The sequence below is a fragment of the Columba livia genome, chromosome 1 (assembly GCF_036013475.1).
Source record: "Columba livia isolate bColLiv1 breed racing homer chromosome 1, bColLiv1.pat.W.v2, whole genome shotgun sequence".
NCBI lineage: Eukaryota > Metazoa > Chordata > Aves > Columbiformes > Columbidae > Columba > Columba livia.
Genome location: NC_088602.1, coordinates 61,783,324 through 61,796,501, shown reverse-complemented (window position 1 = coordinate 61,796,501; position 13,178 = coordinate 61,783,324). Strand labels below are relative to the sequence as shown.

The 13,178-nt window shown below is 36.8% G+C and overlaps 1 protein-coding gene across 3 annotated transcripts in view; it reads right to left on the bottom strand.

Annotated features, from left to right (window-relative positions):
- The window catches only part of MYO16 (myosin XVI), a 385,805-nt gene that overhangs the window by 154,088 nt on the left and 218,539 nt on the right, over positions 1 to 13,178 (bottom strand). For all 3 annotated transcript variants that reach the window (XM_065058425.1, XM_021296623.2, XM_005509047.4), the window contains exons 15-16: positions 12,912 to 13,029; positions 5,170 to 5,317 (exon numbers count right to left, since the gene is read on the bottom strand). In XM_065058425.1, the coding sequence (XP_064914497.1) occupies positions 5,170 to 5,317; positions 12,912 to 13,029 (266 nt within the window). The remainder of the gene's footprint in view (positions 1 to 5,169; positions 5,318 to 12,911; positions 13,030 to 13,178) is intronic.

Here is a 13,178-nt window from a genome sequence, read left to right as displayed (position 1 = left end):
AAAACAAAGTGGATCCTCAACAGTGAAGCTCATAGAGTCTCAACACTAGACTTTATTGGGGTGAGACTGAGAATTTTGATATAACTTACACTGAGTTTCAGCACACAAAGTCTAATGATAGTTTGGTAAAGTGATGTAACTTGGCACTTCATATAGAAATTATTACTCCAGCTGGACTACTACCTGTGGGAAAAACTGATGTAATCTTTCCAGCTCTAGTTGTTTCATTCACAGTATTTAGATCCAACCAATTTTGTAAGATAGGTCTAACGCTTGTTTGCATTTACTTCAAGTCATCAGACACAGATATCAGCAACAGGTAATTAGTAAAGCAAAGGGATCAAAATGGTATTGTGTAATCACCTCTGTGAATTTTTATGGACACAGCTGGGCTTTATAGGGGTGCTGAAAGTTTAAATAAAAGTGATTATCTATGAGGAAAAAAGTGATCTGTCATGCTTAAATATAAGGAAGGAGCATGGAACATCACAGGACTGGGACATTCATTAAAAAGTCTATTTTTCCAGTACTGTGGGACTAATTAGGAAAATAAGTTTTCTCTATGAATTTATCTGGTATCATTAGACTGCAACAGCTGCATTTGTAGACAACTGACACAGGTATGGAAAGCTTTTAAATTACATTTTTCTGTTGCATTTTAAGTGAAAAAATAATCAAGCGATTGGAAAGAAAAATGGCATCCAATGATAAAAAGAAAGAAAAGGAAGAGGGAAGGCAAGTAAACATGCAGCATATTCCTGGCTTTATACCTATAGCAGTTGGAAAAATAGAGGCTGCCTCCTAAGTATGTTGGATTGGGGAAATCTGGGGTAAGTGGCCACTCACAGGCTTGAAAATTGTCATCTTGAACTCTTGTGTGTGAGGGAAAGGAAGAGTGAGGATAAAAAAAGGATTATGCTAGAACAACCACCATTTGCACACATTGCATTAGTGCTTGTTATAAAAGATGAGGACTGGAAACACACATAAAATCACACATAAGGCTTTGCACTTAATGCCACTGAAAAATGCCTACTGGGATCTTTTCTATATAATCCGTTTTTTTATCACTGTAATCTGTAAGCCCTTTTTGGAGACCAACCTTATAATTTAGAGTGGGGAATGATTTCCTCAGTGATCAAGTAAAGAGGCTGTGATCAGTGTAGATTTTAATAAGAAATTCTATCACTTTATCAAAATTACTACTTTATACAGGAAATGAATGGAAATTTTTCTTAGTGACAGTGAAGAGGGTATCTGCACTCAAAAACTGTAAAAGAAGATACAACAGTTCTGTGAACTGATCTACAGCTATTGTTGCAGAAGAATTTAATTGGTTTTTAAGAGCTGGGGGAAACAGCACAGCCAGAGAGAGCACACACTGCCATGAATATCGTTGTTCAATGGGAAGAAGGAAAGTTTTGCATATCTGGGAACAGCAGTCTGAAATACTAATACAAAATGCACACCCTTACCATACCTCAGCTTCTGCATGAACATGTATATTAGCATTTTCCCCAGCCTGAAGCTGTTTAGTTTTACATATACAGCTCATTTACAAGCAATCTATTTCAAACTATAAATGGTGGGTATCAAAGATCTGACATTACAAGAGAGGACTAAAAAACATCTCTGGGAATCACCTTTCAATACTGAGAGTGTTCTATCAGCTTGCCTACACTATCAAAACCCATAACAGTACAATCAATTAGGAGAACTAGCAACCTTGTTTGTACTGAAAATGGTGACATCAAGTTGAACAGCTGTCAAATCCACCATCATTTCTGAAATAATTTTCTATAGTTAAGTAGCCTTCAGCTATTTTTCTAATATACATATACAAATGTAATGATTGACTTTTAATGACAGTGTGTTTGAGTATCTTACACATACCTATTACACAAAGACATTCTTATATTGTTCTATACACTACAGCTTTGGAATATCAATGCTAATATGAATCAATTGGCCCATAAAAATGAAAGCAGGTCTTTCCACATTTTTCTGTAAGATTCTTCCCACATTTTTTCTTTCATGTCTTTCTGATCTCTCCTTTTAGTACCCTTTCTTCACCAGAATTGAAGAGCACTTAAAAGTTGATCTGTCACCACTGGCACCTCTCTTCTTTGCTCTCTGTTTCACTTTGATTGAAAGATTCATCCCTAATGTAGTACGTACTGTAACTGTGAGGCTAAACTTAATGTGCTAGAAAATCTAGTACATACTGTTACGAGACTAAACTGCACAGGCCAGAAAAGCAATGCTTACAGGAATGGACTATACATGGACCTAGCAAAAAAAAAAAAAAAAAAATCAAGAGTAAATCAAGAGCAAATTGAGAATATAACTTCAAATCTCTAATATCTCTGTATTATGCATCATCATCAAGATAAACAAAGTTCTTCAGTTCTTCTGAAACAGGCCAAATTAACAGAAATTTCAGAAATTTCAATCAAGAATCCGCTGATAAAAATCAGCTTCTGACTGTAATGAACACAGGGGAGTAGCTGCCGTCAATCCAAAAGCCTTGATTTGCCCTTTCAAGACTCTGCATTTCTGATACAGTTCCCCTGCTAAATGTTGAAAAATCATCTTACCTTTCAGGAATTGTTTCTGTTCAAATGCAGATACAGTGGGAGGTGTATTAATTCAGATCCCTCCCTACATAGATTTAGATGGCTCACTACTTTAAGATTCTAGTTGTATATAGGTTCAATAGAAAGTGGCCCGCTATTTGTCTTCATATGCTGCCTTAGCAGTCGAAATACTTGCAAGAACACACATTTGAGTTTCGAAGCTCAAGCTCCCTCTCAGGATGGCATCAAACATCACAGAATTACAACCTAACAACTTCCCCTACATACCAGGGTGAAAGCCCAGCCTTACTGAAACTCTCAGGGGCTCCAAAGGGGAGGGATTTCTCCTTTTAGTTATTTATATTAACTTTTAATCCACAATTACATACTGCTTAATGCATTAACTACCTCTCACCTTTCACAGCATCAAGTCTAAAAATAACCACTATTGACAATATTAGTTTCACTCTTTAAGGTACTTTGATTTAAAATGAAAATAAAACCCCAGTGCTATGTCTCATTTCTCATTTTGCAGTGGATGAAGAAAACAATTAAAAGACAGGGGTATCCTGTGATCTTAACACTTGCAATTTACCAAGATTGTTCAATCTTCTGCATAAACATACTATATTAAACAACAGAAAGAGGAACAGAAAAATTATCAAAAAACAGTTGGACATGAACCACCTATAGTTTCAAAAGGGCTGTTATCTAATTAAATTTGCTATTAGAGTCAAGATTACACTTGCTTAAGGCAAACATGACAAATTCACTCATTAATGTTACCAGAATGATATGATCTCATCAAAATCTGACAATGCCAGAAATAATGAATTTGTAACAGAGGCCAAGTCCTGCTTTCTGATTCATGTATGAGTTTGATGCTGTAGAAATTCACCCCTAGTTTATCAACCAGGAAAGATCTGTCCCATTGAACTGCTACACTCAGGAGTTTAAGGTAGGAAATATTTGGCCCAAACTCTCTTTCAATAATGCAAGATACAATCTACTCTATGCAGCCAAAGCAAAGCTTTATTGATAAAAGTAGTTTTATGCAAATGCTCAGCTATAAATTACTTCTAAAGAACTGGCACTGCAATGTTCAGACATCTATTTAAAAATGCTATTATATTCTTTTTGGATGCTTATCAGATATCTTATCAGCTAAAGCTTTGTTCATGTGAATTTAATTATTCAGGTTTTTGCTAAGTTCTTTCCTGTTGGAGCTTCTCACAAAGCGATTTCAAACTGTTTCATTTTCTGAATAAACTCAGTCATTCCACGCAACCTTTGCTAGAAGAGAAATAAAACAATGATCAGGAGCTCAGAATCATTTGGTCTTCCAAGCATTCAAAGGATTTTAAACATAGCATTTAACTCTTCCCCTTCTCCCTTTTGAAGGGTGTCATTTTTAGTGAACATTTTAGTAACACGGCCTCAGGTTTCTTCAGATCTAGTGCATTGCAATATTCTGTATAATACCAGAAGTGCAAACAGCTTAAAACAGAACCAAATCAGTAGTCTGAAGACTTGTGCTTAAGAAAAAATCAGAATCAAGTAAGTATTTTCTGAAAAAAAAAAAAAAAAAAAACCTAGGAATACTATTTTATTCAAGTACTAGTCAGAGTGGAAGATAGAAAAGTTCAGAAAAAATCCATAAGAAAAAGGCTTAGAAATTAAAAACTCAAACCACTCATTTCACATTATTTTAATTACTATTAGTCTTTTTACAGTTAGTCACTATACTCATTATAAACCTTGCAATTTAACAGAAGATGATTAATGCCAAACAGGTTTCTCTTATTTCAGTGATTTTTCTTAGGAGTCATCTAGGAAAGTCTGAAGAAAGAAAGGCAAATTATCTAAATTGGGAATATGTTTTCATTCCAAAAGAATTTGAATTAATAATTTTTGAGACGCCCAAAATTTCCTGAAAACTCAAAAGCTTTCACTTATATTAAACATTTTCAGTGTTTTCAGCCTTAGACACACTACATTTAGGTGTCTTTATACAGACCTTTATATTTAAGTTTATGAAGCCAGAAATGCAACCAGCTCATGCGGAGACACATACAAAGACGTAATTTTAAGTATTAGGTGTTGAATCCTATCCTTGGTTCTAAATCAGTGAAAACTTTGTTTCTGTTTCTCTTCATAAATATGAAGTAAAATAAATCCCAACAGGAAATTGAAAATATCAGTTACATACGGTGAAATTTCATCAAAATCAACATATTGTATAAGAAAAGTCTAATTTTAACAAGTCTTTCCTGCAGACAAAAAGATCATAATGGGAAACAAGCAAACAAGCAAACAAACACACAAAAACCAGCAGCAGACACAAAAACTCAGACCTACTCTAGTCCACAGAAGAAGGAGAAATAACTAGGAAGTTTCCTTTCTCTTTCTCCTTTAAGACAATAATATTAATGGATATAAGACAGAACTAAATCCTTATGAGCAAGTACGCAATGATAAATCATTTCAGAGTTCATTGAAAAGTTACAACACAAATGTTAATTATTGGAGGAAGGAACAAAGAAGCACTAAAATAAGAAAAATATTAATACTAAATATGAAGTTGTTTTCCTACCTGTGTGCAGACAAATTACTGAGGTACAAGGTGTATTTTTCTTCAGCAGACAGCCCATCCATCATCAAGTAAAAAACATGAAAATTACTTTGCTTGAGAGGTTGCATAATGACACGAGACTTCTCCAACATGTATGTATAAATCCTAGCTGATTGAGAAACAAACAAGTAAATTCATCATTATACTGATTGCTCTAAACTTATGTATGTTAAACCATTCACCATTGCAACACTGAAGAATAAACAATGTTTCTTATAAAACAGTCTGAAGTGAGCATATCAAAAGTATTACCATTCATTATACCACGGCTTTCTATACCAATCACATATAAACCCCTACTTCCATTAAAATTACTGGAACAAATGTCTTAGTCTCTTCTATCAGCTTTAAAATTACCCAGTTTTAAAGATAATAATGTACTCTGTTTTACTTATTTGAGGAACCAGTTATCATATTTGAGAAGACTTTCTAAGATACAAGCTGTTAGTCACCTTACTGATGTATGGCCATCTGAGCACTGGCATCTATTCTAAGCTACTTCTTAATGAAGAGAGATAGATGCAAGAGAGATTCAAGACATATTGGAAAAACTGCACTTGGAACCATTTCTTCTTCCTCTGTTGGCAACCAAGAATGCTCAGATGAATAGTTTAGATTAACCACCTAACTTCTAGATGGCTACCTCTAGGTCGCTACAAAGAGCCAAATCCTCTGCAAACTGGTCATCAACAAGCTCACTAACTTGTGCCTGGGGAAACATGGGTATCTCAGAGGGATTATGACTCCAAATGAGAACCCATGGCAATCAGCATATCTGGGAAGAAGGTGAAGGAAGATGAACCTGACCACAATTTGCCTACAGAAATGCTGATAACAGGATCACACATAACCTGAAGCTCACTAAGGTTCTGAAAGAGGCAAAACACAGATGCAGAGGAAATACTGAACCCTCAGATCCATTCACCTGCTTCACCAGATTACAGGCATTTTAGAGGTATTTGTGAAGAGACAGAAGGAGATTCACTGCTTTGGGTAGTCTATTCTTCAGCCCTTCACTGAGTGAGGGCCGAAATTTAATGAAATTTAATGAAATACAACAAGGGAAAGTGCAGACTATTGCATCTGGGCAAGAACAACACCAGGTTCCAGCATAAATTGGGGAATGACCTGTTACAGAGCAGCGCAGGGGAAAGGGACCTGGGGGTCCTGGTGGACAGCAGGATGACCATGAGCCAGCACTGTGCCCTTGTGGCCAGGAAGGCCAATGGCATCCTGGGGTGTCTTAGAAGGGGGGTGGTTAGCAGGTCGAGAGAAGTTCTCCTTCCCTTCTACTGTGCCCTGGTGAGACCCCCATCTGTAATATTGTGTCCAGTTCTGGGCCCTCAGTTCAAGAAGGACAGGGAACTGCTTGAGAGAATCCAGTGTAGAGCAACGAAGATGACTAAGGGAGTGGAGCATCTCCCTTATGAAGAAAGGCTGAGGGAGCTGGGTCTCTTTAACTTGAAGGAGACTGAGGGGTGACCTCATTAATGTCCATAAATATGCAAAGGGTGAGTGTCACGAGGATGGAGCCAGGCTCTTCTCGGTGACAACCAATGATAGGACAAGGGGCAATGGGTGCAAACTGGAACACAGGAGGTTCCACTTAAATATGAGAAGAAACTTTTTCACAGTGAGGGTGACAGAACACTGGAACAGGCTGCCCAGGGGTGTTGTGGAGTCTCCTACTCTGGAGACATTTAAAACCTGCCTGGACACATTCCTGTGTAGCCTCATCTAGGTGTTCCTGCTCCGGCAGGGGGATTGGACTAGATGATCTTTCGAGGTCCCTTCCAATCCCCAACATTCTGTGATTTCTGTAAACACCACCCTGCAGTTCCAGATGTGGCAGACTAAAGAGAACAAGAGAACACCAGACTGTAGCTAAAGGTCAGGACCCTCCCTGTGAGTGAGGACCTGATTCCAGTTCCCACTTACCCCACTGCTCATACACTTTATCTCATTATTGCTTAAATACTAGCTGTGGTGCAAAGACCAGAAGCATGTCCCTTCACACAAAACTGAGCACCCCCACCACTAGGATGCAGTACATTCTGTGGTAGATTGATGCTTTTAAATCTCTGTAATGTGACAGAGATTTCAGAGGCTCTTAGGAAGCATCCTTGCCCTAGAAAAGACTGTTGAGTTTAGAGGATAAACTGCACTTCTCAGCAATGGAGGAGCAATATTTTTTAAACCCTCTAAGTAGAGGAGGATATTAAACCATACCTTCCCATAGTCGGGATGACAATCAACTCATCTATGACTCCTTCCTTTATGAATTGGAAGTAGTTCTTGAATATTCAGTGATAGGAAATACTGGTGCATGCATCCTGCAGCACAGTACGTATGTTCTCTAAACACATACAATTTTTGAGCCATTCATGTTTTCTTAGGATTTTTAATTATTTTTTTTTTTTTTACTTTTTTGAAGCAAGACAGGATTAAGCATAAAACAGCACCGAGCTATTCGATGCACCCAAAACTGTTGCATTTCTAGGCATAAACAGAAGCCCTACTTCAGATACCTTAGAGGCCTGAAGTTCGAAGGCAGGGTAGAAGTTTAAAGACTGCGTCAGGTGGGGATGGCTGGAATGGTATTTTCAATGTACATTTCAAATGTACATTTATACAGTCCTAAAATTACATTTAGCCCTTTGAAGGCAACTGCAAGGCTGATGTGGCTGCCAGTGAAAATGATTTTGACAACCCTGATACATACTGTTAAATTAAACACAGCAAACTTGAAGTTTCTTGAAGTTGTGTGTGTAAGGGAATGTGCCCTGTGAGAATATTGTTGAAAGACAGTGTGGAGTGGAAGGAAACAAAAATGGTGAATCTGGAACATGTTGTTTTAAGAAAGGTCTCAGCAGTTAAGTGCTGTCCCCGAAATTAATAAAACTATGCACACAGTGCTACTCTACACAGGCCAAACCATCCCAGACACATCCCAGTTAAGCAGTATGGAAGGTCAGTGGTGCATTTTCCACCCCTTCTTCTACTGAGCTGCACAGGCATGGCCTGACATGTGCTGGCAACCAAAACCATGCCCAGAGTTCTATCTACAGAAGAGATAGTAGAACTGACAGAGAGGAGTTGTACTGCTGACTTGCAGAACCAAGGAGACATGATCTGGCCCATTTAATCATCCAACAAAATGTAGAAATTAACTCCTACTATTACAGAACCTATATTATGAGAAGCTGGGTATCGGCCATCTTGCCCCGTGTTGCTCCACCACAGAAGAACTGTGCTGGAAGTAAAAGGGCACATGTAGGAAATTATTTAACTGGTAGCAGGATATTTTTCTGGTTCCAGTAACTTTGCAGCACACTGCAAATTGAAGCAATGCAATTTTAACCTATCATGGCAGGATTGGCCCATCAGCTTTCATCAGAATCACTCATTACCCGGCTGCCATTCCTACAGGGTAGAATGGAACAGATGAACCTGAAGGATCATTTCCGTCTTTTATTGTGCTTGAAACTTATTTCTCAGTAAAACTAACCCTACCATCAATAATTTGAAAAGAGGTCATTACGAATCTTTAATCACTCTTTTTTGTGTGTAATGATCTTCACTAAGTCTTTCATAACTATCACTCAGGTGTTTTTAACATTCATTACTGGAGGTTATCTCTCTGATTAATTAATACATTTAACTTTGATGACAGGCAACACCACTTATTTAGATGCCACAAATTAATTCAGGCCTTTTTAGGTCACCTACTTTAAAAAGGCTAAATACAGTTCATCTCAGCACCTCCAGCAATGGGAAGAGCTGTTAAGAAAAGTTGAGATTCTGATCAGCAAGAATCACACACAGCACTGTCTTAATGGAGTTAAAAGTAACTCATAAAGAAAACTATCACAGTAGTATGCTTCTCTACAAGGTGAAATTTTATGTTCTTTAATCTATGTGTGAAATAAAAGGGAAGTTCCAGAGCAAAGTCTGCCATTTTTGTGCAATGTTAACTGTATGTACAGGCACAAGGAAATTGGAACTTCCTTTAACAGATCACTTGATCTACTGAGCAGCTACAAAGTCAGCAAAGTGGACTCTACTGAAAGTCTGGTCAGTGAAATCTTTCTTCCCCTACACCTTCTTTGAAACTATCTTGGTCCTTCTTGAAAACCATGCTGTCCTAAACACAGATATTGCTAAAGACAAAATAACATTTGAAAGTTCAGAGCTGAAACACTGTACAAAAACACATCAGAGAGCTTAGCTGGCTGCAGTCTTTCTTATAACAAAAATGGAAATTCATATCTGAAACTTTTTAATTGATAAAAAATGTTTGTAAGACACACAGGTGAATATCCATTCTGCTGCTTTTTGCAAATCAAATTAGATTATTCGATTTCAGTGCAATTTGAAAAAAAAAACAAAAACAACCAACATCAGGCCTTGCTTTTCAAAAAGTGAAAACTGAGAAAAGCAAGGCCTGAAAAGCAATGCCTGAAAAGCAAGGCCAGAAAAGCTGGATAGTAAGTTTGTCAGGCTTGATTTTCTCTTCCTAACCCTCTTTTTTAGTAATTCGAGGAAACTAACAGAAGCCTTACCTTTCATCTTAGGAATTATGTTAACATACCTGAAAGACTATTTACTCTCTCCCTTTCCAAATAAAAATAAAATACAGTAATCTTGCTTCTGGAAACAAATAAATAAATAATACTGGCTTTGAGTAGAATCACACTTAACAGCTCCATCCTTGTTTTCAGGACTTCATGGCAAAGATCTGGTTTATGAGACAGACTGAATCAAGCCTGTAGCTGAAAAATATGGCCAATATTTCTGTTATTTAGGCATATTGGACTTTCTGCTACAAACCTTATGTGACAAAAGAACTCCAGCATGAACAAAAAGCTGTCACAAACGTCACTGATATCCATTCAAAATCGAGGAATGCTACCTCGAGCTTGCCCTCTATAGTAAAAATTTACACATTGCGTGCCCCTTCCTTAGCAAATTGTTCCAGATCTCCACCTTTAAGATCTGTCTGTTAAGCAGTTTAAACAAACTAAATCCTTTGACAATGCCAGTCTAGTGTCACCTGGATTTTTGTTTACAAACCAAACATATTTGGCCCAGTTTGCCTCAAAGAGTTATAAAGTCATGGCTCAGCAGAATCAGGTGCTCTGCATATTTACATTTTTCATTCATGTTTAAACAGTGCAAGACAGTAAATACTGCTGCAAATGATCTTGCAAATAGATACAGAGAACCACTGGGTGGGATTTAAACCAGCCAAAGGCAACACGCCTGATTCTTTTCTCACTTATAGTAGTGTAAATCCGGGACAATTTCACTCAGAAGTGATTCTTTGGAGTATCCTAGAAAAGGAAACATCTACAATGCAAATCAAACAGCACGAAAAGGTTCAACTTACAAAAATCTGAAAGCCACTTTTACTTCTATACTGAGGCTTCTCACTCTTGACTGTAAATTAAGGAACTTTCAGCTAACCTTAGATTTGGCAAAAGTAATTGATTCAAATCCTAAATATTTGGGGAACAGTAGGGCAGAGACTTTTTTTTTTTTAATTTTTTGCTAATGGTCTTGACTGCCCCTAGATCTTCTCATTTGATACTTATGGTTTGAAAGTGGTGAAAACGTAGCATTAGTGTATCAGAAACCTGACAGGAGAGCCTGGTTAACTGATTTCATATTTATATCATTCAAAGACAAAGGCTGTGAATTAAACTGGCAAGTCTGTGTAAAGCTGCTTGAAAACTCAAGTCCCTGCAAACTCAAGCAAGGCACCCAAAACTGTGGGAATAATTGGCCTTGAGGCTTTAAGGCTTCTGTTCATGTTTCTGAAATGCTCATACAGTAAAAAACGTTGATGAGCAACACAAAATGCACAAAAAAAAAATAGCAAAGCAAAGCAAAGCAAAGCAAAGCATAGCATAGCATAGCATAGCATAGCATAGCATAGCATAGCATAGCATAGAATAGAATAGAATAGAATAGAATAGAATAGAATAGAATAGAATAGAATAGAATAGAATGGCACAAGCCATACATGGATCAGTTAAGAGAAAATAAACTATCTAGTAGCAGTTCACTAAAGAAATACAGTCCATTCTCTGCACTGAATGAAGCTGGGATGGGCAAAACAACAGCATTAAATTTGTATGCACAAGTATCTCAGACAACTTCAATTCTGGCATTTCCTGAAGTTCATATGCTTAACTTTTCAAAATTAGTATCATTTTAATCTGTTTGCATTTTTGCTCTGTGTGTGTAACAATAAGAGAAAAAGTGTGCATACAGTGTAATCATGATAACTAAATATATGCAAATTAAATTTCTAGTATATAAAGGGTTTATAATAAGTTAGTTTTAAGGACTGAGTTTAGGGATTATTTGTATAAGCTCAATTCAGATGCTATTTAGTCCATTCAAATGTTTATATCACTAAATATTAGTCCCACACAGCTCATAAATGAAAAAAAAAAAAAAAAAGATGCTTTTTAGTTTTACATTTGCTTTACAAATATCCTGTGTTTGTAAAACAATACAGGAAAAAAAAAAAGTGACAACAATTTCCCACGTAGCGACATTTTCACTGAACAAACTTATTTGCTAAGGTACTTAAGAAAACAAATCATAATTCCCACTCTGAAATATTTCCAAATAATATTTTTAGGAAACTTTTCCAAAGCATAAAAATATTTAGAATGATAAAAAAATATGTAGTGTTGGAAATGTTCATCCAATGAAGTCTAATTTACTTGGATCAAAAGTGCATCTCACCACACAGCTTTTGCATTCAGGAAGATCAGTGCAGGTAGGAAACTCTGCGTACAGTTACTTCTGCACACACCTCTCACTTTAGCACAGAGTAACATTATGATGACCTTTGCAGATCAAAAATAAAACCTCTTCCTGACTGCCTGCAAAGATCAGAATCTTCAGAATCAAACTGAAGTTTTGCCCAATATTTTCCTTTCCCTTTCCCTTTCCCTTTCCCTTTCCCTTTCCCTTTCCCTTTCCCTTTCCCTTTCCCTTTCCCTTTCCCTTTCCCTTTCCCTTTCCCTTTCCCTTTCCCTTTCCTTTCCTTTCCTTTCTCCCCACTAATGAATGCTTACCGGGGATTATGACTTACTTATTATTATCGCACTGACTCTGAAAGGAGGTAGAAATTCTACACTAATTTACGTCTAACAAGAATAAACATCAAGATGATTCCTAGTTCCCTTAGAAAAAGCTCAAAGATGTAATAAATTACTTCTAATTTCAGTATTACAAGGCATACATGTATTTTTTTTTCCCTAAACAAAGGAGTTTGTCACTTATCATTAAGGGATATTTAAAATACTCAGTACTAGATGGAATCGCAAAAAATTTGTTACTGTTATTCCACAGTAAAGCGATAACAGCTGTCACAGTTTGTTCATCTCAGACACAAAGGGAAATATGATTTCCTAGGAAATGGAAGAGGAACCAGTGGCGTTAATTTTTTCTCTTGTCTTTATCTGCCACCTCGTGGTTGCACAGAACAGGTCTCTGCTCCTCAATACTGCACACTACTCTTGACAAGCTATGAATTCAAATGCTGTGAGACATGTTCCTCTGATACCCCATAAAACCCCCTTGCCTTTTTCACATACTTTAAGGCCATTGATGCCTAACTCTGGGATTCCTCATCTGTGGGTAGTATCAAAATAAAACCATTGGACAGATTAAATGATACTTACCTGCAATTAATGTTTTTTTCTTCTCACAAAACTGTAGCTCAAAATATTTTATGAAACAGCTGGCAAAATCATTCAAGGGTGTCTTAGCATGTCCAAAGGCCTCCAAGATACAGTTTACCTGCAAGACAATGGTAAAGAAGTAATAAGAGAAGAAATAAAAGCAAAGATATTTCTATAAACATCAGTGAGGTTGGTTTATGATCAATAACTGAGAAAAAAAAAGTAAAAAAATAATTTTTTGGCTTCAAATTTAACAAATTCCTTGAA